At 41.4% G+C, this 27761-nt stretch overlaps 1 protein-coding gene across 1 annotated transcript; it reads left to right on the top strand.

The window, feature by feature from the left end:
- The first annotated feature begins 302 nt into the window (after positions 1–302).
- LOC126149397 (uncharacterized) lies at positions 303–5030 on the top strand. The gene is made up of 2 exons (XM_049915813.1): positions 303–405; positions 4521–5030. Exons 1-2 carry the CDS (start codon positions 357–359, stop codon positions 4976–4978), a joined length of 507 nt encoding a protein of 168 aa, XP_049771770.1. The 5' UTR covers positions 303–356; the 3' UTR covers positions 4979–5030.
- Positions 5031–27761: the final 22731 nt, after the last annotated feature.

Below are 27761 nucleotides of genomic sequence, written 5' to 3'. Positions count from 1 at the left end.
GGAAAGGAGACAGTATAACAGGTAGTGGCTGAGCGAGGCAAATGTGGCCACGAGTGGCGAATCACAATAAGATAAGACATGCAGTTGCTGTTGATAGATGAAGACAGCGTTGCAGGGTCGCGGTGAACGGTATTTCGAAACCTACAGTGCTTCAATCGCGTCGCAGCAAGTGGGTACAAAAACCGTGTTTTTCCCAGTGACGCGTAGTGCATGGAGCTTTCGTAACTCGTAACTCGTGTAATTGATATCAACAACGTTGATAAGAAAGCTGTTGTCGGGTATATAACCCAGCAGCACAGTTGTGGAAGCTACCGGATTCCTTCCTAGAGTTCTGCAGACCGACAGAGACGACCACCATGCTGAGACAAGCCGTCACCCTGATGTTCCTGGCAGTCATTGCCAGCGGTAAGTGCGCCATTCTCTCAGTACTGTATCAGCACTTACACGAGTCTCTTGTCATACTTCATGTGAAAAGTTAGCAGCTTAACTATTACATGCCCGAGAAAACAAACTTGTTATTATATTTTCGAATCATACCACGAAAATCGTACAACGCAGTATTCTCTAACGCAGGAGATCTTTCCTTGAGAGAAATTTCGGCATTATGTCAGCGTTCTACTTTCCGTTTGATTATAAAGCTTTCATTGGCTTCTGCTAATGTACGGCACACAGACATCTTCATTTATTGTTACACATCGTCCTTGATAGCGTCCCAGTGGGGTCACTGATTGAATTCTGGGACTGTGAGATGCTCATGAATATACAGGGTTTCTCTAAAGACACTACCAATTTCATTGAAGGATTATAGCTATTCAAAAATCAATTCTGCTGCCCTTCTACATGACAATCATCTACGTCAAAACATATACTCGTAGTAGTGGAACGAAACGTAGACCTTAACATTTCAACCGTAATGTGACCTGCTGCTTCCCTGACACGATTCCGTAGACCAGGCGGACCATTCACTTTGCTAAGTGTGCAATTTGCACTTGATGCACCCCGATGCAAAAAAGTCTAAACGAGTAACGTTCGGTGAACGGGAAGCCCACAGCCGAGGTGACCCTCTGCGGATTTAGCTCCCTGGAAAGATTCTGTTCGGGTAATGATGGACGTTGTGTGCAAAATGTGGAGGCGCTCTATCTTGCCTCTGAAGGAGCGGTCCAAGGAACAGTTCTAATAGGGCGAGATAGATGTTACCTGTTATTTACCTTTCAGCAACGAAGAATGGGCCATACAGTTTTGCTTCTGTCATACCCAACCAAACACTGTTTCACGTTCCAACTCCGATACCTCATGTGGTTCTCCATATGCACAGATTCGGCTGTTGTTTCTGTGCGCTTTCCCACAAACGTGGATGCTGCTTCATCGGAGAATAAAAATATTTTCCACTAATTTTTCGTTCTCTACAGATTCCTGGATGTCATAACACATTGCCTAATGACAGGCGAAATCCTCGTTCCCAAGATGGTGCAAAAACCTCAATAAGGAAGTTTTCGTAGAGTGAAACGTAGGGTTTTCCCCACTGTGTTGCGAGGGACATTCAGTTCCCTATTGAGGCGTCGAGTTGATGCCTTCGGTCTCATCATTGGCACTTTGAACCTGCTGCACTGTTTCTACCGATACGGGTGGTCGTCCATGACGTGCCTCCCACACACACTACCAGTACGATTAAATTTGTTCACAAGCAGACGAACAGACGAATGTGTGGCGTTGATAGGGCTCGTTTGTGCAATTTACGGATAAATTTCGCTTTGGCGTCTTCATATGACAATTCGCGTACTCGTACACAAAACAATTGCAACCCCTTCTTCCGTCTCAAAATGGCTCTGAGCACTATGCGACTTAACTTCTGAGATCATTAGTCGCCTAGAACTTAGAACTAATTAAAGCTAACTAACCTAAGGACACCACACACATCCATTCCCGAGGCAGGATTCGAACCAGCGACCGTAGCGGTCACTCGGCTCCAGACTGCAGCGCCAAGAACCGCACGGCCACTCCGGCCGGCCCTTCTTCCGTGCACAACGTCTTGCACGAAGGTGCTAGTATCTGCTGAGAAAAGATAAACAAATCAACGTTTCCATGGAAATGGATAGTGGCTTTAGAGACACACAAACTTGGTTACCAGTATCTGAAGAAACGAGTAAAAAAATTGCGTTTTCATGGAAATGAATGGCGACTTTATAGACACCCTGTAGAGCACTGACCGAAGCATTCCGACACCACCTGGAGGGAGATGCGACAGCACATTCGCCTGTTGGACGGGCACTTAAGCGTTTTTCGAACGAAAATACCCTAAATCGCCTCGACTTTCATTCACCCACTTTCTCACGTCAGATAATGCTGTCTCTATTTGTTGACGAAGACCTGGTCTGACTACTCATTCTTAAATGTTGCACACTATTGAAGTGAGCGCTCGCCAAAATTGTAGCATACATATCCACTGCCAGAACCATTATCCATAAGTTATTGACCACCGATTTCCTCAGCTGAGGTGAATACCTTATTAATCTAGGGCATAACTGCATGAACGAATTGTAAGGTGGAATATCACCTCTTATAGTTTAGATGCTGTTAGATGTAATAGTGTATCATGTGTTTCCCATCCTGTGCAAAACTGTGACTGAAACAGTGACTACGGCACCTGAGTTGCTCTCAGGCATTAGATTCACTTAATTAACGGTAGTGCCGACGCTACTGCTGCACCTGTCTCTGACTCCATAAATCCCCACTATCGTTGTCGGTTAATGTATCGAGACGACTGTGCAAAGTGAAACTATACCCAGCCTGTGTCATTCATGAAGCAAAGCAACAGATATAGCTCCTCGATAGGTTATAAGCTCCAGTCAGTAATTCCGACTTAGTACATAAGAATGAAGGATCCTATAATTGCGTGGTGGAAAAGACGATGCCTTCCTGCACGATACGGTTAATTTTTTGATACAATAAAGTATTACTACGACAGAGGCCGAAATCCCGAATAACTGAGTAATGCAGACGTGAGTATTCTATGTTTGCCTCTGATATTTATCAAATCTAAATAACAAAGCATAACAAACGTCGAAAGAGGGATTGCCCACTTCATGATGGATGTTTTCGCGGAAGGTTTACAAGTGCAGGGCAATAGATTCCCCTGGGACATGCTATTAGACAGATTCGAGCATAGAGTGAAGCGATACCTACAAATTTTAGTCGAGAAGGTCACTGTCTAGCTTCACACTGAAAGAGAGAACATAAAAATAAATGCGAATCATTAGTGTTTCAAGAATGAATGGATGGAAAACCGTTTGGTTTTCCTCCGTGTAGTTGTCATGATTAGTTGGTAACTGACTAAAACTAAGGGAGGTGCAAAAGTAAGGTACAAATACCGGGTATCAGAAAGTCATTATAAATATGAAAACTTAATAAACCACGGAATAATGCAGATAGAGAGGTAAAAATTGACACACATGCTTGGAATGACATGGGGTTTTATTAGAACAAAAAAAAAAACGAAGTTCACAAAATGTCTGACAGATGGCGCTGGACAGCAAAGCTACTACCGTGACGGGTGAGAGGTACACCGATATGTTACAGAATCGCATCATCCCCAGCCTGGCTGATAAACACCTGCTGGAACGTACGACGTTTAAGCAGGATGGCGCTCCACCCCATATTGCTAGACGCGTGAAAGATCTCTTGCGCGCGTCGTTTGGTGATGATCGTGTGCTCATCCGCCACTTTCGTCAAGCTTGGCCTCCCAGGTCCCCAGACCTCAGTCCGTACGGTTATTGACTTTGGGGTTACCTGAAGTCACAAGTGTATCGTGATCGACCGCCATCTCTAGGGATGGTGAAAGACAACATCCGACGCCAATGCCTCACCATGACTCCGGACATTCTTTACAGTGCTGTTCACAACATTATTCCTCGACTACAGCTATTGTTGAGGAATGATGGTGGACATATTGAGCATTTCCTGTTAAGAACATCGTCTTTGCTTTGTCTTAATTTGTTATGCTAACTATTGCTGTTCTGATCAGATGAAGCGCCATCTGTCGGATATTTTTTGAACTTTTGTATTTTTTTGGTTCTAATAAATCCCCATGTCATTCCAAGCATGTGAGTCAATTTGTACCTCTCTGTCTACATTATTCCGTGATTCATTCAATTTTCAAATTTATACTCACTTTTCGATCACCTGGTACATATTTAGAAACAATTCATTACAGTTTTGGTTCTTTTTAAGTGGAAGCTAGCCATATAGAACCAGTACATAGCACTCATTTTACATGTTGCCTCTAGTGGTGGGATAAACATTACTTAATCAGTTGGTATACCTTTCTGTCAATCTTACCAAACCTAGCCGAAAATTGTGATTTTACAAGTTGATCTATCACTACGCTAGTTTCATATTACGTACTACAGTGACAAAAAGGGTAGTCAATATTGTGGATACCAAGAACATCTAAGTGGTAGCATTGTTAAACAATACAAAAATTGTGTGCTGCTTGTAATCACGTTTCTGCCGTGCTATTGCAGCGTCGTACCCGAAGAAAACGGTGGTGTTCCAAGACCCTATGGACTACCAGGCGGAGTCCAAGTGCTGCATGGGCGCCTTTGACACTCCGCACCGCTACGATGGCGAATACCAGGTTACCGCCCTGTACCTCACCAGCCACGTGCGTAACTACGTGACGCTGGAGATAGGCCCAGAGGTGCAGGACATCAGGATCAAGATGAGCGAGTGGCTCCTGGGTGGCGACGGTTGGACCGTCGTCGGCACTGGCAACTACTCTCAACTCGCCGACCCCGTCCAGCTGCTGAGGGTCCCCATCAGCTACAAGACGACACCAAACGCTACCTACTTGTTCGAGATCATATACTACGGGAGTTACACTTACCCTGTGTACTGGTACATGGATGTGTCTGCGGGCCCTTACAATACAACATACAACTCCAATCCTTTTATAATCGGTATTGAGTACGAGTATTTGTAAGAATAACTATGTGCATCTATCTGTTGCAGTTTTCTATGCGGTACACCTAATAAATCATTCTCTCATGTTATTTATTCACTGCAAGTCTTTCCTGAAAGTAATACCTTGTCCTCTAATTAACAGACCTACTGTCTTTTAAATTTATTGGACTGTTAATGATGATGGAATCCTGAACTATTTTTTTTAGATAAAAACCTAATTCTAGTTAAAAAATTGATTTTCCTGAAAGAATTTGAGTAAAAGCTGATTTTCAGTCGTCACCAAATACTGCGGTTTTCTTCCTGAACTTTTCATTCCGCATACTCAGCAGCCTAGGAGTTCATTCTGAGATTTGTGTCAAGATGCCTGCTGTCTCATGAAATCTGAATGAAACATGAGAAGACACAAAACCATATTTTCCTGAGATCTGTCAATGTTGAACTGTTAAGCTAATACTATCATCGACATTTGCAGTCATGTTAACAGCCTATGGAAAACTGAAACCCGATTACAAACTTTTCAGAGCATCTGAAGAAGCACTGTGCACACGTATTGGAGCAGACAAATACTCCTGACCACCTGCTGTTAGCTTGGAAGTGGCACTCTCGGGAAGCAAATAAGTGAAAAGGAGAAAGGGGATCTATCAATGATTCAGACTTAGAACATAAATTCACTACAGCATTTTACGGCTTTTGTTACTCAGTGAGGTTCTCTGTTCTATCGCAAACGTATGTTTACGATAGTAACTTCATATGCACTTGAATGTATATTAGAAGGCTAACAAATTTGTAATAAAAACTCATACCTTCTTTCACACCGTAACTAAATTGAATAATATAATGAAAATGAAAATATCTGATACGCCCTGCTTAGGTCCACAGGACAGAAGAGGTAGTTGGAATTGTGGAAAGGGGCCAAGAGGGGGCTGTCTGTTACACTCAAGCACATATAACTTTATTTAGTTGTCCAAACAATACAGCAAAAATTTTGAACTTAGTTATCAGCTGAATAGGCCACACTATCTAATGCCTTACGGGCATAACCGCTTAAATTTAAAAACGGCTGAAAGCCATTAACTTAAAATTCAAACTCAAAACATAATGTTTAGAAGGCAGAAGGCCTCACGTAAGCAAGTTCTATAACTTGGCTGACGGCCCAACAAATGTATCACTTGAAAAGCAATCAAGTTTAATTTAAAGACAGCTGAAGGCCCATTATTTAAGACAGCAGGTAAAATTAATTAAAATAACACAGGGCAGAAGGCCTTATCTTTAATTAGGCTGAAGGCCCCACACAGTCTGATACTTGAAAGACAAGAGCTTTAATTTAAAAACGGCTGAAGGCCGATTACTTGAAACAACTATAATAATTTTTAGTAGGCAGAAGGCCAAAGTTTTATCCTTAAACAATATTTTACATAGGCTGAAGGCCCAAACAATCTAGGATTTAACATGCAAGGAATTTAAATTTTAAGGCAGCTGAAGGCCTATTATTGAAAAACTCAATAAATTTTCAAGAGGCAGAACGCCCAAAGCTTTATCGAAAAAAATATTTTAAATGAGGCTCACGGCCCAAACAGTGCAAAGCTTGACAAGTAAGGAAGTTTCAGTTTTAAAGTGGCTGAAGGCCCATTATTTAAAACCCAACTAAAAGCATACAAATTCAAACGATCGGCTGTAAGCCATTAAAATACACAATCAAACGCCAATAAGAAAAGGCAGTACAGCCAGCGACGCTCAGAAGTTTCCGAGGGTCGGTCTGCACTTGAAATATTAATGTTCGCTTAGGGGAGACAGGTAGTCGGCCCAGCTATATCCGATGCGCCGGCAACCCAACCAAGAGACAGTCCATGGCTAATGGCCACAAGGCAGAAAATTCCGCTGGTGCACTTGGACTTCAGATGACCAAAATACAGTTAAACTCCACCGGATGGTGGCCAAACCTTCGCCAACTCGAATACTCGCTGTTGCTCACGGGAATACCCCCAACAGCCAACCATGAAAACCAACGGCACATTGTGAACAGTCTGGCTTCGGTAGTTAACTCACCACTCAACCTTGATGTCCTGGGTGGGTGAGCCACGAACCCCGTAGCAATCAGAGCAGCTCCCACACACTCCGACACTGCGTAGAGGCTGCCAGCAGGCCCGGCCCACTGCGCCGCGCGGAGATTTCCTGGCTGACCCACACCAACCGACCGACTGCCGCACAGACCAAAGATAGCACAAGGTGCGAATATGGATACACACTGCTGCTGCCGCATGTAGAATGAGGAAGCACCACAGCATAATCGCAATAACCGTGGGAAACCAAATGCAGATTAACAGTCAAGGTTTAAACCTACGCATATGCTGGGGCCAGCACAGCTCAATATCCATATTCCAATGTCGAGTTTTACTTGCAAGTATCTTGAAGGCAAATATCTGTATTTGTAAATATAAATGTGCTATTTAAGTAAATTACCAAGTTTGACATACTCCAATTTTGTATTTGGATAGTAAGGCACCTGATGCACCGGGCTAAGTAAAGGGAGAGGGTGACATATAGGTAGATTTGCCAAAGTCTTTGTTAGCGTTCTCAGTAACATGGTAAGTTCTATATGCGATGACATCACGGTCCACAAAGCTCTCCAGGCCAGATACATTTGGAACTCCAGATCCACCTCGTACTATAGCAACGGTTAACCATCCGTTGCCATGTGTGAAGGAATCGTTGATATCAATGCAGTATCTGGCAGTCTGAAATACGCTAAGTCCGAATCAAGGTCACGCGCTATCGCGCGTCTATATAAGCGAGCGAGCGCTGCTTAGCAGCTCATTCGCGCTGCTGCTGCTGCACAGGCAACTGCATTGAACGCTGCCACCATGCCTTATTACAGAAGATATCGTCGACGTTCACGACAGACAATATATAAAACAATTGAAGACGTCGAAATGACAACTTCTGTTGCAGACAAGAAGAAGAATACTATAAAGTCTGTCGCAGCACACTCTCTACTGGATGGACCTGCAGTCTTTTGTGGATGCCGACTCAACTTCAGCATTGATATCAACGATTCCTTCACACCATGCCTTATTACAGAAGATATCGTCGACGTTCACGACAGACAATATATAAAACAATTGAAGAATTGAAGAACCTTTGTTCATATAAAATTCTAAAGATAACATTGTAAGTTAACTTTCAAACGCTTAATATGTAACGGAGCCCGTTGAATAAATAATTAACATAAAAATTAATAGGGTGGTGCAGGCAGATGCGGGGGAGACCGTTGAGGTGACGCAGCTGTCTGTTAGCTTCCCCTGCAGACTTTTCTGCACCCCAGCGGCACCAATGTTGTGCAGACAACTCGGTGCTCTGTCACCATCGAATGTTTTTTTCCTTGTTCCTCTTAGCATTGAAGCGGACACACGGAGTAAAAAAACTTGGAGGCGATGTATAACACTGTACCCCAACAGAACAAATAGTCCTGCTGCTGGAAAAGCCAGGTATAACATCATTACACGGGGGGACTGTGCATATAGTATACATCTGTCGTGTAATGTTATCCCTTTTACAGGATCTGACTGTGATTATGACTGATGTGCATGGAAGTCAGACTATTAGTTGCTTTTCCTAAGAGTTCTATAGCTGTTAGAAAGAAACGCAGTAAAATGGAATAATACTGAAGGCAGGACCTTTCTGTATCAAGTTCATTAAGTTGTTTGTCTAATGGATTTACAGTCGCCAGCCTACTTTGGCAAAGTTTCAGAAAAGCAGAAGAAGTACATCAGTTCTACATTCCTGCTGTTCCCTAACATAACTTCGCAAATAAATATAACCTTTCTGAATATAGTTCTGAGGAAGTGACAGAAATCTTTTAGCTACTACAACGGCATACATATATAGTTTTGATCTAGAAATGCCACGAATTTTTAATCAGCTCTATGTGATTAAAAAAAAATTCTCAGGGAGAACTTGAATGCTTGCATTTTGTATAACCAACAGATTAAACACTTAAATATTCTAATAGTATAACACACATATTTAAATTTATTAAGGCACTTTGTTTATACCTTTCTCTTAACAAATGATACTTCAAAAGGCAAAAGTAGGTTGTGGTCACTCTATATTGTCATTTAGTATTTTTTTGCTACGTTACTTCAGTGTTACTGAGCCACATAAGCAATTTTCTTCTTATAACTCTTTGTACTTTACCGAATTTCATTTATAACTGAAAGAACTTTATCTTTACTTTACTGATATCTTATTTACTGATTGTTACTGTACTTAGAGCCACAAAGGGAATAAGAATATTAAAATTGTTAAATTCGTTTGAAAACATCTACTTCAGTATTTAAGCAAAATTTCACTTCAGCAGTTCTACTACGTAGATCATACAGTACTTTTATTTTCACTTTCAAAGTCAGTTGACAACAATTATATTCAAACATTTATTCAGAGATGGAGATTACTGCTTGTAGATACCGAATAAAGCACTTCAGATGTTTTTACAACAGGTTTACTCGGTATAATCAAATACAAGGAAGGGGCCTTATTCAGATGAATCAATGGGAATAAAATAACAGGGTGAACCAGATTTTATGTTTAACACAATAATAATTAAAAAAAACCTAAGTTTGATTTAATAGTTACGCTTCTACAGTTCTAATTATACAGTTCGTAGCCTGCTGGCTGTAGCCGTTTTGAGTGTGGCGGATAGTAATAACGGCCACACAACCAATGGACAGTGTATAAGTTTCTTGAAGAATGGACCAATTAATTAAGCAGTCGCCAATTTATTATATTGTGCAACAATTTTCAAGCTAGACATCGCCTTCTCCGTCCGAGTTTTGCTTCTTTCGCTGTTGCCTTCAGACTGTGTCTTCTCGTTCCCGCTCGCTCTACAGGTAGCGCTCCAAATCCCAAGCCACCTTTCACGCTTCCCGCAGAAGCTTCTGTACAGCACAAAAGCATCCCATCTTTTGCGTAACACATATCCTACACATTTTCCCAAAGCGTGCAACACCTTATACAAATGACAACTTATACAAATATATGAAATTATGAGTACATACACGAACATTTATATTTCATTTATCAATGACAAAAGATTATTTAGTAAAATATACATATCACATATTTCTTTACATACGTCACAAACGTACATTAGCAAAACACTATAATATCACATTTTTATATAGTCTTTGCATATCACGGTTATGTTGCGACAAATTTTAAGGGCAAAAATTTTTTTTATAAATTAGATGACTGGTTGAGTAATAGTGTTATATATGCCTCTGTTTCAATTATGTGTACTAACATGTAAGCATAATTGAAATATACAAGAAATGTTTTGTTCATTAGTTCACCTACTTTCAAGCTTTGTCATCCTGAGAAATGTTCTATCCATTATGCAAATTATACAGACATTACACACTGAAATTCCGCTATAAAACCTATCGTAAAATGATACTTTACCTAGAAAACGGTTTTACATAAACTACACAAAATATTACGTATTAATGAAACAGCTTGCTGCCTCCAGTGTGGTTCCTCTAAACCTTATTGCATAGAGATCACTTTTTGGCTGCCTCTTAATAATATCTTAAGCAGTCTATTTTCCACCTTACTTATTTACACTTTGTAGGACTTCGTTTGTTGTCTGCCTTTTTACTTACTTGTACAGTCATTTGCTGTCAAAATTGTTTGTTAATATGCCTCTTACGCTGCATTATTTGATTTAACAGTCGTCCAAGTGACACATTTGTTTCGCTCATTCCATCATACAGAAATAAAAACAAGTACTTCATAACCTGAAACTTGATAGGTAGTAGTACAGGTATAAAAACATTGCATACAACATATAGATTTGCTATCGTTAATAGTTGTTGGAGTTCTTACATTTTTCTAGCTACATAAAAAAATTTCTATAGATCAACTATATTTCTGACTGCTGGTGATTCTGACTAATAGTTGTTTTCTGGATTTAAAATATACCAGGAAATATGCATTTCGGTGTGGTAGTGCTTGACTTTCAAAAGGACCATGGTAAACGTAATTCAATATGGATATCTCACAGCTTAGCTCATTGGATTTTTCACAAGCTTTTGCATCACTATTTCATCAATATTAAATTTTGTGAATTTTACTTTTTCATTATGCCTTTTGACTGTTACTTCTACTTTTATTCTTCTTAACTCTCATACCAATTCCTTTTTTCTAACCAAAGCTACCTCTTTGCTGGGTGGGTATTCTAATATTTCCTCTACTAAACTCATACTTGAGTAACCTAGCATAATTTCTTCAAGAGTGAAGACAGTGGATTCATGTTGTAATAAATACATGATTAGTTTAAATATTGGAATGAATTTACCCCAAGTTCTATGATATTGGCGACAATAAGCCGTACATAGTCTTCCTACCTACCACTGGATTACTGCATGGGTGGTAAGCTGAAATGTGTGTTACTTGTACTCCCACTTGTTTCATAACTTCTAACCACAATTTAGCAATAAACTGTAGACCGTTGTCGGGCAGTACTAGTTTTGGTATTACGATTTCATTAAAGTACTCTAATATTTTATTGAACACTGCTTTAGCTGTAGCTTTTCTGAGAGGATGAAGTTTAATAAATGTCAAAATAGTCTAAAATTAGAAGTATGTATGTGAAATTTCCAGTAAATTTTGGTAGAGGCCAATGCAGATCTACAGACAGTAACTCTAAGTTATCTTCAGGTTTGAGGCTCAACATAGCTCCTCTGTTAGTATTTTTGCCACTTTAGCCCTTTGACAAACATCACAAGATTTTAATCCTTCTGTAAACATCTTCAATGCTTTACTCCCAATTTTAACTACATTTGATGTATTCTCATGGCACGTTTTTCCTCCACAACGTTCATATGCTAAATAGAAGTAATTAGTTAGTTCTACTTAGAATTGTGATAGCCAGTATACTTTCCACTCTTCACTACCATTTACTTTTCTAATATACAGTGCACTTTTAAAGATTTTGTAAAATTTTAGTATCTGTGGACAATCATCACTGTCAAACATGACCTTCACTGATTTCCACACTTCATCTTCATTTTGAAACCATCTAATATTTTTACTTATATTAGCTACTCTGTTACTACCACCTATGTTTTTCAACTATAACAAATGTTCCTTCATCATTGTTTTCAAGATTAGTTTGCCTTTTACCTTCAGGTAACTTCGAAAGTGCATCTGAAACATTATTTTCGGATCCTTTTACATAAAGTATCTCATAGTCATTTTCATCTCATTTATCCATGACAACATATTATTTACTAAATTATACATTTCACATATTTCTTTACATACGTTAGAAACATACAGTAGTAAAGTATACTACTATCGCGTATATATGACACCTTTCATATAGTATTTGAGTATGAGAGTTACATTGCTACAAATTTTAAAGACAAAAAATGTTTATGAATTAGATGAATGGCTGAATAATAGTGTTATAGACGACCTAACCAATCAACAGGACGATTTTTTCCTAGTCCTCAAAATGTTCTGACCGTTCAACGTCTAAAATCTGAACAAAGGCGTCCCTCCCCTGTGGCCCTGAACGAGCCTATTACGAGAGAGCCCATTGAGAAAACCCACGCAGACAACCTCCACCTCATTGGCACCTCGAGCCATCTTTGAAAGCTAAACTCAACTATTGTTACGTGATATTATCAAATTGGAGATATGTGATCTGTAATTGTTCACATTTACTGGATGCAGCCATTCTCAGATCTGAAGATTGCTAACAACTTTAGCCAAAAGCACAAACAACTAAAAGTAATCAATTGCGATCATAGCCAATAAAGGATTTTTTTCTGAAACCAATAAATTTAAACTCCTTTGCTGCTCTCAGGTCTCTGCTGCAAACTGAGTCAAGGAAGTCTAACTGAATTCAAAAAGTTGAATGCTACTGCAGTTAATCGACATTCATTCCATATAGCGATCATCCATGTTTAGGACAGGTGGTTATAGGTACAAGGTATGCTGAACACCAAACACAATAAAAATGGAAATAAAACACACCCAGTTTCGGTTTTCAGCTTGATTTTCATCCTTGGCGTGGAAAAAATTGAGAAAACGTAGGTAGTGAAGCGACCATGTAGAAATTGATCAAAAGACAAAATTTCATGAAAGGTGGGTGACTGTGTTTACTTTTGTGCCAACACCCACCACTGTCGGTGCCCCCCTCTCCCTGCATCTGCGTCAGGGGGCGATGCAATAATGGTCGCCTTGATGACCCCCCTGACGATGTACGTAGATGTCGGCGCATTGTACGGGAGGATAATTGTCTTGCGGCAAATAGGCTAATTGTTGAATCCGTGTACATGACCTGGCTATACGATGCTTCACTGCCGAGTGAACAACATGTCTGCCCTCTTGGGAGCTAGTCGCTCGGGGCCACTTTGATATACATGTACATCTACATTTATACTCTGCAAGCCACCCAAAGGTGTGTGGCGGAGGGCACTTTACGTGCCACTGACATTACCTCCCTTTCCTGTTCCAGTCGCGTATGGTTCGCGGGAAGAACGACTGCCGGAAAGCCTCCCTGCGCGCTCGAATCTCTCTAATTCTACATTCGTCATCTTCTCGGGAGGTATAAGTAGGGGGAAGTAATAAATTCGATACCTCATCCAGAAACGCACCCTCTCGAAACCTGGACAGCAAGCTACACCGCGATACAAAGCGCCTCTCTTGTAGAGTCTGCCACTTGAGTTTGCTAAACATCTCCGTAACACTATCACGCTTACCAAATAAACCTGTGACGAAATGCGCTGCTCTTCTTTGGACCTTCTCTACCTCCTCCGTCAACCGGACCTGGTACGGATCCCACACTGATGAGCAATACACAAGTATAGGTCGAACGAGTGTTTTGTTAGCCACCTCCTTTATTGATCGACTACATTTTCTAAGAACTCTCCCAATGAATCTCAACCTGGCACCCGCCTTACCAACAATTAATTTTATATGATCATTCCTCTTCAAATCATTCCGTACACATACTCCCAGATATTTTACAGAAGTAACTGCTACCAGTGTTTGTTCCGCGTTCATATAATCATACAATAAGGAATCCTTCTTTCTATGTATTCGCAATACATTACATTTGTCTGTGTTAAGGGTCAGTTTCCACTCCCTGCACCAAGTGACTATCCGCTGCAGATCTTCCAGCATTTCGCTGCAATTTTCTAATGCTGCAACTTCTCTGTATACTACAACATCATCCGCGAAAAGCCGCATGGAACTTCCGACACTATCTACTAGGTCATTTATATATATTCTGAAAAGCAATGGTCCCATAACACTGCCCTGTGGCACGCCAGAGGTTACTTTAACGTCTGTAGACGTCTCTCCATTGAGAACAACATGCTGTGTTCTGTTTGCTAAAAACTCTTCAATCCAGCCACACAGCTGGCTCTTACTTTGTTTATCAGGCGACAGTGCGGAACTGTATCCAACGCCTTCCGGAAATCAAGGAAAATGGCATCTACCTGGGAGCCTGTATCTAAGATTTTCTGGGTCTCATAAACAAATAAAGAGAGTTGGGTCTCACACGATCGCTGTTTCCGGAATCCATGTTGATTCCTACAGAGTAGATTCTGGGTTTCCAGAAATTACATGATACCTGAGCAAAAAACATGTTCTAAAATTTTACAATAGATGGATGTCAGAGATATAGTCCTATAGTTTTGCGCATCTGCTCGACGACCATTCTTGAAAACTGGAAATACCTGTGTTCTTTCCCAATCATTTGGAACCTTCCGTTCCTCTAGAGACTTGCGGTACACGGCTGGTAGAAGGGGGGTAAGTTCTTTCGCGTACTCTGAGTAGAATCGAATTGGTATCCCGTCAGGTCCAGATCCAGGTCCATATCGCCTGACGTTAATTCCGTCAATGATTTATGTGACACTCTGGAGAGGTTGTAACACTTCCGGCCGCTCCAAATTAGCACTCACCAACAGCGTTACACTTAGAGCCGCGTGACAAGACGTTTTATTGGCTTCCGTCCGCAGTGGAGATGAAGTCCCATGCTTCTTGACAGAGAGTGGGGGAGTGATGTGGGGGGGCTCAATGAGGTCTCATGCTTCGCGGCAGAGTTTGGGGACTTAACCTGAAAACTGATGAAATGGCTTTTGACGAATTCAATCAGAAAGTTACCGAAGAATAACCGTCAGAGCAAAAAAAAAGGTTGCTTATAGTGAGAATTTACTTTGGCTAAACTTCATGACAACAGAGGAAGGAACTCTGTAGGATTTTTGCGAATATTAGCACCGTAAACTGACTCATTTAGGTATCAGACGATCGGAATCAGAAATTATCTGGGAATTATGGAAAAAACACCTAGTAGATTCTAGGAAGATACTCGGGAAGCAATCATTGAAGCTTCTCAGCTCTCCAGAAAGAGTTGAAGACGAAGCTCACTGGCGAGGAAACCGTGATCATCGCCATCCATAATAGTAGCAATAGGAGTAATTACAACCATAGCAACAATAACAAACAAAATGACGGCGATGGATGACTTGTAAATATGGTTTAGAGGGACAGGGACAGGAGTCGAGGCACCTTTGCAAGGAGCGGAAGAGGCTTCTCCACGTGAAATAGCAACAACAATAGCGCGGAAAACTAAAATCCGCGTACTTTAAGGGCCAAATTGATGCAGGAGGAGTTAACAGGCCCAGACATAGAAGACCACACTGGAGTAGACACAACACAATTATAACGCGGGGCTGGGGCCGCGCGACAATATGTCACAGGCAGCGAAACGCCACGTGTTCCTAGAGGTGAATCGCCCCCAGCAGGCAGTGTGCTATTTGTTAGCTTGACGTGCAGAGCGATTCGGCTAGCAACGAACGACACAAATTGAGCAACTGTTCCGAGGCAAGCCGCAGGTAGGGCATCGGAACCAAATGAAAGCGTCACAACAGAATTCATAGAACCCTCCATGGCGAAAGTTAATTCCGAAGTCAGGGAAAACGTGTACGGATTAGTGCCAATGACTGCGTAAACAGTTCTGTATATGGGGAAAATAAGTTACCAGAGGTTACGGTTTGATGTGTATGGACATACGATGTGTACCGAGGCTTAAAACAATGCGACTGGGAGGGTTTTAAGAAACGTTATGCGGCCAAGAAGTCGAGTGGTGATAAGAGGAGACGAGAGGGCGTCGAGAATATAACGTCACCCGACTTTAAGGAGGAGATGAAAGTAATTAACGCCGCGCAGAGTTCGAGTGCTGTTGGTATGCAGGGAGAGATAAAAGGCGCCGCGCGAAATACGGGTGTCGCCAACAATGTGGTTTCTAGGAATAGGAGTATGTTGAAAAATGAAATCCTCTGCAGTGATAATGAAGCAACCTCTGTTAACGATTCGCAAACAGAACACACTGTGTAGTGTAGATGCAGACAGTTGTCTACGTATTTCTTGAAACCTACGAAGATTATACGAAATACGCAGTAAATGTGGACGTTATTAAAGCTGATGAGGACGACAGATCAACAGGAGAGCCTGAACCAACAGGAGCCAATACAGTTCGGAGAGAACTGTTAGTTGAATTTAAAGCCTGACGGATGGCCAGAGGAAGAGCTTACTGCCTGACTTTAGAAAAGCTTTCCTGCTAGAACCAGAGAGCCACCCGGAATCGTCGGAATCACATGATAGTTCGGAAGACGAATACTTCGGTATCCCCAAAACTAATAAATGTGTAACTAAGACCAATGTTAAACTTCCTGGCAGATTAAAACTGTGTGCCGGACCGAAACTCGAACTCGGGAACGTTGCCTTTCGTGGGAGAGTGCTCTACCGACTTTTTTTTTTTTTTAATAATTTGTATTGAACAAACTAAAAGTACATATATATTCACTATGCAAGAGTTCTTCAAGGTACCATTTAAACATGTACAAAGGAGTGTTAGTTAAACAAAAAAATATTAAAAAGAAAAACATTAAATACAACAAAATATAACATATTCTGTCTTCTCACCTTTTTTATTTTTTTTTATTTATAGGAAGACGCTGCGGAGATAACCGGCAAAAGTTTGTCGGTAAGATGGTTTCCGGGTGAGGGTGCTATGCGCGGTCACAACTTTGTACCAGAAGTCAAGGACTGTATGCGGACCACTCTGAAAGAGGTAGTCTAAAGCCTGTCCTCGAAACCAGATTAGGGCATGGTGCTTAGCAAGAGGGTAGTGAAATGTCTGGGGCAACAACAGGAAATCCGGGGTTACCGTCGTTGGCGGGGCACGGAGGTAAAAGCCCACGATTCGTTGGATGAGGAGCCATACGTTTTGTTTCAGGGGGGACGTAAGACGGTAATCGTCGGTGTCTTCGAGCTGACAGTCAGGGCAGAGTGGGGAGGTGGCCAGTCCTATGCGATGAAGTCGAAGTGACTGAGTTACCGAAGCACGACTCACGCCCAGTCCTCACAGCTTTACGTCTGCCAGTACCTCGTCTCCTACCTTCCAAACTTCGCAGAAGCTCTCCTGCGAACCTTGCAGAACTAGCACTCCTGGAAGAATGGATATTGCGGAGACATGGCTTAGCCACAGCCTTGGGGTTGTTTCTAGATTGAAATTTTCACTCTACAGCGGAGTGTGCGCTGATATGAAACTTCCTGGCAGATTAAAACTGTGTAAGGTTCGCAGGAGAGCTTCTGCGTAGTTTGGAAGGTAGGAGACGAGGTACTGGCGGAATTAAAGCTGTGAGGACGGGCCGTGAGTCGTGTTTGGGTAGCTCAGTAGGTAGAGCACTTGCCCGCGTAAGGCAAAGGTCGCGAGTTCGAGACTCGGTCCGGCACACAGTTTTAATCTGCCAGGAGGTTTCATATCAGCGCAAACTCCGCTGTAGAGTGAAAATTTCAGTCTAAGACTAATGTTGTAAAACCTGATTATGATATTTCCAAAAAAAAATCCAGAAGCAGATATTGAACCCAAAAAGGAGGAATCCACGAACGATACAATACCTATCCAGCAGCGAGTTCAAGTAATTAAAGACTAAACCCCAGAAACCGAAGAAAACGCGTGACATAGATAATCTGCAGGTTAAAAATCCGTTTTGGAACGATATTATGGTCGACCAGGATTTGTTGAGGGAAGATCAAAACATGCGAAAGGTTTAACCATTAAACAGACCACTATTCCTGTTGACATTATGGTGGGTTTTAAGCACAAAGTATCCCTCACAATAACGCCTACTATCTGCTATACCCAAAATCAAAGAATCCCTTAGGTGTACGTAACATACTTTGAAAGAGGTGTATCTCCTTTATAAAATTCATATTACCATTCATCGTATGTTACCACCATGATTATACTGTTGTAAAACTATGGTTACCACTGTAAATTTGCTGAAGTGTTTCTATAAATTTCAGATTCTATACACTGTTTGTATGTAAAATAATCTGTTGAAACGACTGCAGTGTAAATTGTGCTGCAACTAAAAAGAAAAAAAAAACAATAATGTGGGAAGCATGAAGTTCTTGCCGAATGAATGGGGCAAGGAAAAAACATGAAACATGGACTGCCATAACCCTGGGTGGGCAGCCAAGTGTTTAAACTGTGATGTAAAAACCAAAAATAAATGTGAAAATGGTCTGCCAAATTTCAAACACAGGCAGCGAGAAAGTTATACATTTAATTTTGATAGTTGTGTGTGTTTAATTTTTTCCTTTAAAAAATGGACTTCCAAAATTTAAAACTCTGGAGTGAAAAAGTTCTATGTTTATATGATTGATACTGTGTGTGTCATTTTTTCTCTCTAAAAATGGACTGCCAAACTTAGAACTCAGGCAGTGAAAGCGGTCATTGTTTATCCTAACTTCTGCCATTACGTCTTCATTAATGGATTGCTCCCCCCCATGAACCATGGACCTTGCCGTTGGTGGGGAGGCTTGCGTGCCTCAGCGATACAGATAGCCGTACCGTAGGTACAACCACAACGGAGGGGTATCTGTTGAGAGGCCAGACAAACGTGTGGTTCCTGAAGAGGGGCAGCAGCCTTTTCAGTAGTTGCAAGGGCAACAGTCTGGATGATTGACTGATCTGGCCTTGTAACAACAACCAAAACGGCCTTGCTGTGCTGGTACTGCGAACGGCTGAAAGCAAGGGGAAACTACGGCCGTAATTTTTCCCGAGGGCATGCAGCTTTACTGTATGATTAAATGATGATGGCGTCCTCTTGGGTAAAATATTCCGGAGGTAAAATAGTCCCCCATTCGGATCTCCGGGCGGGGACTACTCAAGAGGATGTCGTTATCAGGAGAAAGAAAACTGGCGTTCTACGGATCGGAGCGTGGAATGTCAGATCCCTTAATCGGGCAGGTAGGTTAGAAAATTTAAAAAGGGAAATGTATAGGTTAAAGTTAGATATAGTGGGAATTAGTGAAGTTCGGTGGCAGGAGGAACAAGACTTCTGGTCAGGTGACTACAGGGTTATAAACACAAAGTCAAATAGGGGTAATGCAGGAGTAGGTTTAATAATGAATAGGAAAATAGGAGTGCGGGTAAGCTACTACAAACAGCATAGTGAACGCATTATTGTGGCCAAGATAGATACGAAGCCCACACCTACTACAGTAGTACAAGTTTATATGCCAACTAGCTCTGCAGATGACGAAGAAATTGAAGAAATGTATGATGAAATAAAAGAAATTATTCAGATAGTGAAAGGAGACGAAAATTTAATAGTCATGGGTGACTGGAATTCGAGTGTAGGAAAAGGGAGAGAAGGAAACGTAGTAGGTGAATATGGATTGGGGCTAAGAAATAAAAGGGGGAGCCGCCTGGTAGAATTTTGCACAGAGCACAACTTAATCATAGCTAACACTTGGTTTAAGAACCATGGTAGAAGGTTGTATACATGGAAGAACCCTGGAGATACTAAAAGGTATCAGATAGATTATATAATGGTAAGACAGAGATTTAGGAACCAGGTTTTAAATTGTAAGACATTTCCAGGGGCAGATGTGGACTCTGACCACAATCTATTGGTTATGACCTGTAGATTAAAACTGAAGAAACTGCAAAAAGGTGGGAATTTAAGGAGATGGGACCTGGATAAACTGACTAAACCAGAGGTTGTACAGAGTTTCAGGGAGAGCATAAGGGAACAATTGACAGGAATGGGGGAAAGAAATACAGTAGAAGAAGAATGGGTAGCTTTGAGGGATGAAGTAGTGAAGGCAGCAGAGGATCAAGTAGGTAAAAATACGAGGGCTAGTAGAAATCCTCGGGTAACAGAAGAAATATTGAATTTAATTGATGAAAGGAGAAAATATAAAAATGCAGTAAGTGAAGCAGGCAAAAAGGAATACAAACGTTTCAAAAATGAGATCGACAGGAAGTGCAAAATGGCTAAGCAGGGATGGCTAGAGGACAAATGTAAGGATGTAGAGGCTTATCTCACTAGGGGTAAGATAGATACTGCCTACAGGAAAATTAAAGAGACCTTTGGAGATAAGAGAACCACTTGTATGAACATCAAGAGCTCAGATGGAAACCCAGTTCTAAGCAAAGAAGGGAAAGCAGAAAGGTGGAAGGAGTATATAGAGGGTCTATACAAGGGCGATGAACTTGAGGACAATGTTATGGAAATGGAAGAGGATGTAGATGAAGACGAAATGGGAGATACGATACTGCGTGAAGAGTTTGACAGAGCACTGAAAGCCCTGGGTCGAAACAAGGCCCCCGGAGTAGACAACATTCCATTGGAACTACTGACGGCCTTGGGAGAGCCAGTCCTGACAAAACTCTACCACCTGGTGAGCAAGATGTATGAAACAGGCGAAATACCCTCAGACTTCAAGAAGAATATAATAATTCCAATCCCAAAGAAAGCAGGTGTTGACAGATGTGAAAATTACCGAACAATCAGTTTAATAAGCCACAGCTGCAAAATACTAACACGAATTCTTTACAGACGAATGGAAAAACTAGTAGAAGCCGACCTCGGGGAAGATCAGTTTGGATTCCGTAGAAATGTTGGAACACGTGAGGCAATACTGACCTTACGACTTATCTTAGAAGAAAGATTAAGGAAAGGCAAACGTACGTTTCTAGCATTTGTAGACTTAGAGAAAGCTTTTGACAATGTTGACTGGAATACTCTCTTTCAAATTCTAAAGGTGGCAGGGGTAAAATACAGGGAGCGAAAGGCTATTTACAATTTGTACAGAAACCAGATGGCAGTTATAAGAGTTGAGGGACATGAAAGGGAAGCAGTGGTTAAGAAGGGAGTAAGACAGGGTTGTAGCCTCTCCCCGATGTTATTCAATCTGTATATTGAGCAAGCAGTAAAGGAAACAAAAGAAAAATTCGGAGTAGGTATTAAAATCCATGGAGAAGAAATAAAAACTTTGAGGTTCGCCGATGACATTGTAATTCTGTCAGAGACAGCAAAGGACTTCGAAGAGCAGTTGAATGGAATGGATGGTGTCTTGAAGGGAGGATATAAGATGAACATCAACAAAAGCAAAACGAGGATAATGGAATGTAGTCGAATTAAGTCGGGTGATGTTGAGGGTATTAGATTAGGAAATGAGACACTTAAAGTAGTAAAGGAGTTTTGCTATTTGGGGAGCAAAATAACTGATGATTGTCGAAGTAGAGAGCATATAAAATGTAGACTGGCAATGGCAAGGAAAGCGTTTCTGAAGAAGAGAAATTTGTTAACATCGAGTATAGATTTAAGTGTCAGGAAGTCATTTCTGAAAGTATTTGTATGGAGTGTAGCCATGTATGGAAGTGAAACATGGACGATAAATAGTTTGGACAAGAAGAGAATAGAAGCTTTCGAAATGTGGTGCTACAGAAGAATGCTGAAGATTAGATGGGTAGATCACATAACTAATGAGGAAGTATTGAATAGGATTGGGGAGAAGAGGAGTTTGTGGAACAACTTGACCAGAAGAAGGGATCGGTTGGTAGGACATGTTCTGAGGCATCAAGGGATCACCAATTTAGTATTGGAGGGCAGCGTGGAGGGTAAAAATCGTAGGGGAAGACCAAGAGATGAATACACTAAGCAGATTCAGAAGGATGTAGGTTGCAGTAGGTACTGGGAGATGAAGAAGCTTGCACAGGATAGAGTAGCATGGAGAGCTGCATCAAACCAGTCTCAGGACTGAAGACCATAACAACAACAACAACAACAATGGATTGCTCTAAAGTCAAAGCAGCCACAAATGTCTTTATTAAAAAAATTTAGTTACTTGAAACTTTTAAGGATTTAATGATATTTTAACAAAATAATAGAAACATGCAAGGGTCCTTTTAACAATTGTGACTGTCGAAAACTGTGAATGCTATGCTTATGTAGAGGTATGTAACGTACATTTCTTTTATTTAGTGTATTTGTAAGTGTCCTTATCCTATGTTCGTCTCTTGTGTTACCTAATTTCCTTTGTAATACAGATGTTTTTCTGTAATGATAATTATATTCATAGGTGTGAATAATATGATGCTTAAGTGAAAGATAGCCAAAACTATTCCTTGTTCTTTACTGATATTTATGTAAAATGTATTTGTGCCAATGTGTTTGTAACGAATTTTTTTGCCCAACTATGCCTAGATTTTGCTATTTTTTATGCCCAACACTACTTTGGTGTTCTAGATGTTTCATTGATGTGTCCTTAACAGGAACTTGCAGCCAATGGTCAGCTAGTGTGGCATAAATTGAGGCAAGAAGAGCTTGCGAGCATGTAAATTAGCCTCGGATGAGATGTAAAGTGGCCTATCGACCATGGTATCATTATTGGCCCTGTTTGATTAAATTTACAACGCCAAGAAGAGCTTCATCAGGGCGTGGCTAACATCAACAATCATGGTTGCTTTACCGCCAACTTTATACCCACTGTAATTTACCACAAACGCTAACGCCTTTAGCAGAATTATTATCTAAATATGTACATCCGATGGACCAGGTATTATGTACTGAATAATAACTTTTTGTGGAACCTCTAAACTACGCGTGCACGCCTTGTTTACCCCAGTCACATTCCTAGACAGGATTCTTTCCAAGTAAATTAATTCCGATTATCCTGTTTGTTATAATTGTGGCAGTAAAACATTTTGCAGTTCTTATTAACTTCGCGAAATATGAAGTTTGGTTAGTTTTCTGTACAGTAGGAAATGATTAATTCCACATAATTTTCATCTAAGTGTTTTGTAAACTGTGTCCACAAAGAAATATTTTCATTAAATAAAAAGCTGCTATTAAAATAACCAATGACAAAAATACAAAGTACTTACAGCTGTCTGTAACTAAGAGTTATAAAAAGCCAACAGTATTATCTTCACTTTGAACAGGTTTCTAAACTTGTAATTTTGGCATCTTGTTTTAAAGTGGGTTTTCAAGTTGTGCAGTCACTTACAAGGCCAGTTTGACTTTGAGTCCAATGACACTAGTTGCTGTATCCCCTTGTTAACTGTTGAACTAAATTTTGGATTATTCATTATACTTAAAGCTTTTGCTAAAGGTGTTTGCCACTTTCTTAATTTTGTGTGTTACCATTTACAACTGATGATGGTTCTTCGAACCATACCCGTTTAAAGGGCTCCATAAGCTACTTATGTCTTAAATGAAAGTAAAGGCTCTTTCTGAGGAAGGATAGCAACCTATACAATCATTTATTCTGCAACAAATCTTTTCTTATAAATAGTAGCTGCACCCTCCTTTTGTATACCGTAATTTCATGTGTAAATTTTTGAAGTCCACCGTAATCAGGAATGTGCCAAAATCATGATGTTTTTTTGTAATAATTAAAATAATAGTAGTTCTTGCTGTTGCCAGGCATACTTTGTTAGTAGGTTCTCATGTCTTTTGTATTTTTTCATTATGCTGCCTAGTAGCTTTTGCCATTAGCAAGTGTTGTTGTGAGTCTGTATATTGCTGCATTTATTGGCTATTCTATGTTCTGTGTAAGGGTTAGCTGCTGTTGTTTGCTAGGGCCAGTTACTGTATAATATAGGGAGTAAATGTGTTAGATGAAATTAGTATCAAGTGAGGTTAGGTTTCTTACAAGTTAGATGAAGTTTGTTTCCGCTTTGCCAAAAATCTTGATACCGCATTACCTAATTAGGCTAGCGACCGCGTGTATATATAATTACAGTTTATTTTCGTGTTAGTAGAACGTCAGTTCAAAGCCAGTCTGATTTGCTGTTGCTACCATTTCACTATTTTCGCGATTAAGAAATTATAATCCGATTTCTTATCATTGGGTTCAGTCACGGTCTGGCTAAATCCCTTCACAGAAGTTTAACATTATCAGTGATTGCCAATTAGGTAATGGACGGTAGTACTGCAAGGTCAGTTCGTGCACAAAATCCTGCACCGTAATACTTTCCTAATTTTCAACGACTATGAAAGCTGCACGGTTCAATATTTCTGCAGAGGATTTCCAACGACTTGTCGAGTCAATACCACGTCGAGTTGTTGTACTACGCCGGCAAAAGGAAGTCTGACACCATCTTAGGAGTTATCCCATGACTTTTCTTTCTTCAGTGTAAATTCAGCTAAGTTTTACAGTCATAAAGACTAAAGATTAAATTATTTTTTTTATAAAAAGCATAATGGCAATACGTATTTGGAATTCCATACACGAAAACTAATAAGGGCATTACTGACTTCATGGCGGCTAAATCATGTCCTGTTTTCAGTAAACGTAGCGTAATGCTGAATATAAAATCAGTTTTCCGGGGATCCCGAAAGTAATCCAATCCAATACATAATCATTCGTCTCTTTAATTTCTTAGTGTGAAAGTGCCTAGGTGATATTTCATTTCTGTGTTTACTTTGTTCGAAACCGAAATACTTATCTGTGTGATTGTGCTACTCTTTGTCAGATCACGCGATGCAGCGCAAATCAATGCCGTTTACTGATTAGATAAAACGGACTAAAAGCACATTACTCTGCGAAACAGGTATGAACATTCGATCTGCAGCTGCAACTGGAAATAACGAGTTAAGGTGTTGCACCCATTTAGTCGATATGGAACATCATTACCCATACCAACAATGTGGAAATTACAGCAGTGATTGGCAGTTTTAACGTGGAACGGGGAACGGGGTAATTTCAGACAATAGGCATTCGTGAACATTATGTCACTTCGTCTATAGAATCTACTTTACGTCTCTTGATAAAATTTGTTACATATTTGTGACTACCGTACAGGACGTTTGCGTCCCTAGCTAAGCGTCCCTAGATTACTTTCACTTCTGCGGTGAAAGCTACACGATTGGGACTGCTAACACCGGAAAAGTACTCTATAATAGGCCTTTAGTGTGGTTTTATTAGCAGGTGTACCGTACGGCACCTAAATGCTTCGCCGGCCGGAGTGGCTGTGCGGTTCTAGGCGCTACAGTCTGGAGCCGAGCGACCGCTACGGTCGCAGGTTCGAATCCTGCCTCGGGCATGGATGTGTGTGATGTTCTTAGGTTAGTTAGGTTTAATTAGTTCTAAGTTCTAGGCGACTGATGACCTCAGAAGTTAAGTCGCATAGTGCTCAGAGCCATTTGAACCATTTTGAACATAAATGCTTCGAAAGTACACCACCTTCATAATTGATTTCTTTGGAGCTTTCCGTGTGGTTACACTGCACGGTGATTTAAATTATTTGACAGCCTCTATGACATTTTCGGTAATGTTGTATGTAATTGCATCGTACCGGGTCCATTCGTAGTTTATGCATCTTTTACATTTAAAGAGACCTACCGTTCAGGTAAGCAGCTAGAAATATTGTTTAGTCGTACTGCTTTACCTTGCCAACTATCAGCGACCAAAGTTTCGTGTGGACAACATCGTAAACAGCAACGAGGGCGCTTATTTCCTTCTTCATATTCAATGTATATATCCTGAGGAAACCACATTAACAACCTTTTCTGAAGATACGTAATAGCATTTGCAGTCCTTATTGCGTAGGCATGACTGCAGATGTCAAATAAATCTAGAGATACATATTCGATGGCAGGAATATACAAAATCACTTTTAAAGCTCTCTCAAGGTACCACATGGGACAAACTGGCAGAAATTTTCAAATCAGATACACTCAACGCATTAACTGTTACACATATAACCAGTTTACTAAATCATCCGTAACAACATACATAAAAAATACTGGACACCACGCGAAAACATAGAAGAAGATTTTAAGATACTCCACCATTCCAAAAATCACATACAATGGATTTAATGGAAGAAACTCAAATTTTTGAAGATCAGAAAAACCAAGGAGAAAACATTTTCAGTGACAAACTGGACAGTGAATGAGTTCATTTCTTCAAACTTTTCTCCTCCGGATGACAACTGTAGGAATTTTCATAAATACACTCCTGGAAATTGAAATAAGAACAACGTGAATTCATTGTCCCAGGAAGGGGAAACTTTATTGACACATTCCTGGGGTCAGATACATCACATGATCACACTGACAGAACCACAGGCACATAGACACAGGCAACAGAGCATGCACAATGTCGGCACTAGTACAGTGTATATCCACCTTTCGCAGCAATGCAGGCTGCTATTGTCCCATGGAGACGATCGTAGAGATGCTGGATGTAGTCCTGTGGAACGGCTTGCCATGCCATTTCCACCTGGCGCCTCAGTTGGACCAGCGTTCGTGCTGGACGTGCAGACCGCGTGAGACGACGCTTCATCCAGTCCCAAACATGCTCAATGGGGGACAGATCTGCAGATCTTGCTGGCCAGGGTAGTTGACTTACACCTTCTAGAGCACGTTGGGTGGCACGGGATACATGCGGACGTGCATTGTCCAGTTGGAACAGCAAGTTCCCTTGCCGGTCCAGGAATGGTAGAACGATGGGTTCGATGACGGTTTGGATGTACCGTGCACTATTCAGTGTCCCCTCGACGATCACCAGTGGTGTACGGCCAGTGTAGGAGATCGCTCCCCACACAATGATGCCGGGTGTTGGCCCTGTGTGCCTCGGTCGTATGCAGTCCTGATTGTGGCGCTCACCTGCACGGCGCCAAACACGCATACGACCATCATTGGCACCAAGGCAGAAGCGACTCTCATCGCTGAAGACGACACGTCTCCATTCGTCCCTCCATTCACGCCTGTCGCGACACCTCTGGAGGCGGGCTGCACGATGTTGGGGCGTGAGCGGAAGACGGCCTAACGGTGTGCAGGACCGTAGCCCAGCTTCATGGAGACGGTTGCGAATGGTCCTCGCCGATACCCCAGGAGCAACAGTGTCCCTAATTTGCTGGGAAGTGGCGGTGCGGTCCCCTACGGCACTGCGTAGGATCCTACGGTCTTGGCGTGCATACGTGCGTCGCTGCGGTCCGGTCCCAGGTCGATGGTCGTGCACCTTCCGCCGACCACTGGCGACAACATCGATGTACTGTGGAGACCTCACGCCCCACGTGTTGAGCAATTCGGCGGTACGTCCACCCGGCCTGCCGCATGCCCACTATACGCCCTCGCTCAAAGTCCGTCAACTGCACATACGGTTCGCGTCCACGCTGTCGCGGCATGCTACCAGTGTTAAAAACTGCGATGGAGCTCCGTGTGCCACGGCAAACTGGCTGACACTGACGGCGGCGGTGCACAAATACTGCGCAGCTAGCGCCATTCGACGGCCAACACCGCGGTTCCTGGTGCGTCCGCTGTGCCGTGCGTGTGATCATTGCTTGTACAGCCCTCTCGCAGTGTCCGGAGCAAGTATGGTGGGTCTGACACACCGGTGTCAATGTGTTCTTTTTTCCATTTCCAGGAGTGTATATACACTTCTTCATAAACATACAGGGTGTTCAGAATTAAAGTTCCAGT

This window comes from Schistocerca cancellata, chromosome 2 (genome assembly GCF_023864275.1).
Source record: "Schistocerca cancellata isolate TAMUIC-IGC-003103 chromosome 2, iqSchCanc2.1, whole genome shotgun sequence".
NCBI lineage: Eukaryota > Metazoa > Arthropoda > Insecta > Orthoptera > Acrididae > Schistocerca > Schistocerca cancellata.
Note: the sequence above shows the minus strand (reverse complement) of the source record. Positions and strands in the feature narration are given on the sequence as shown.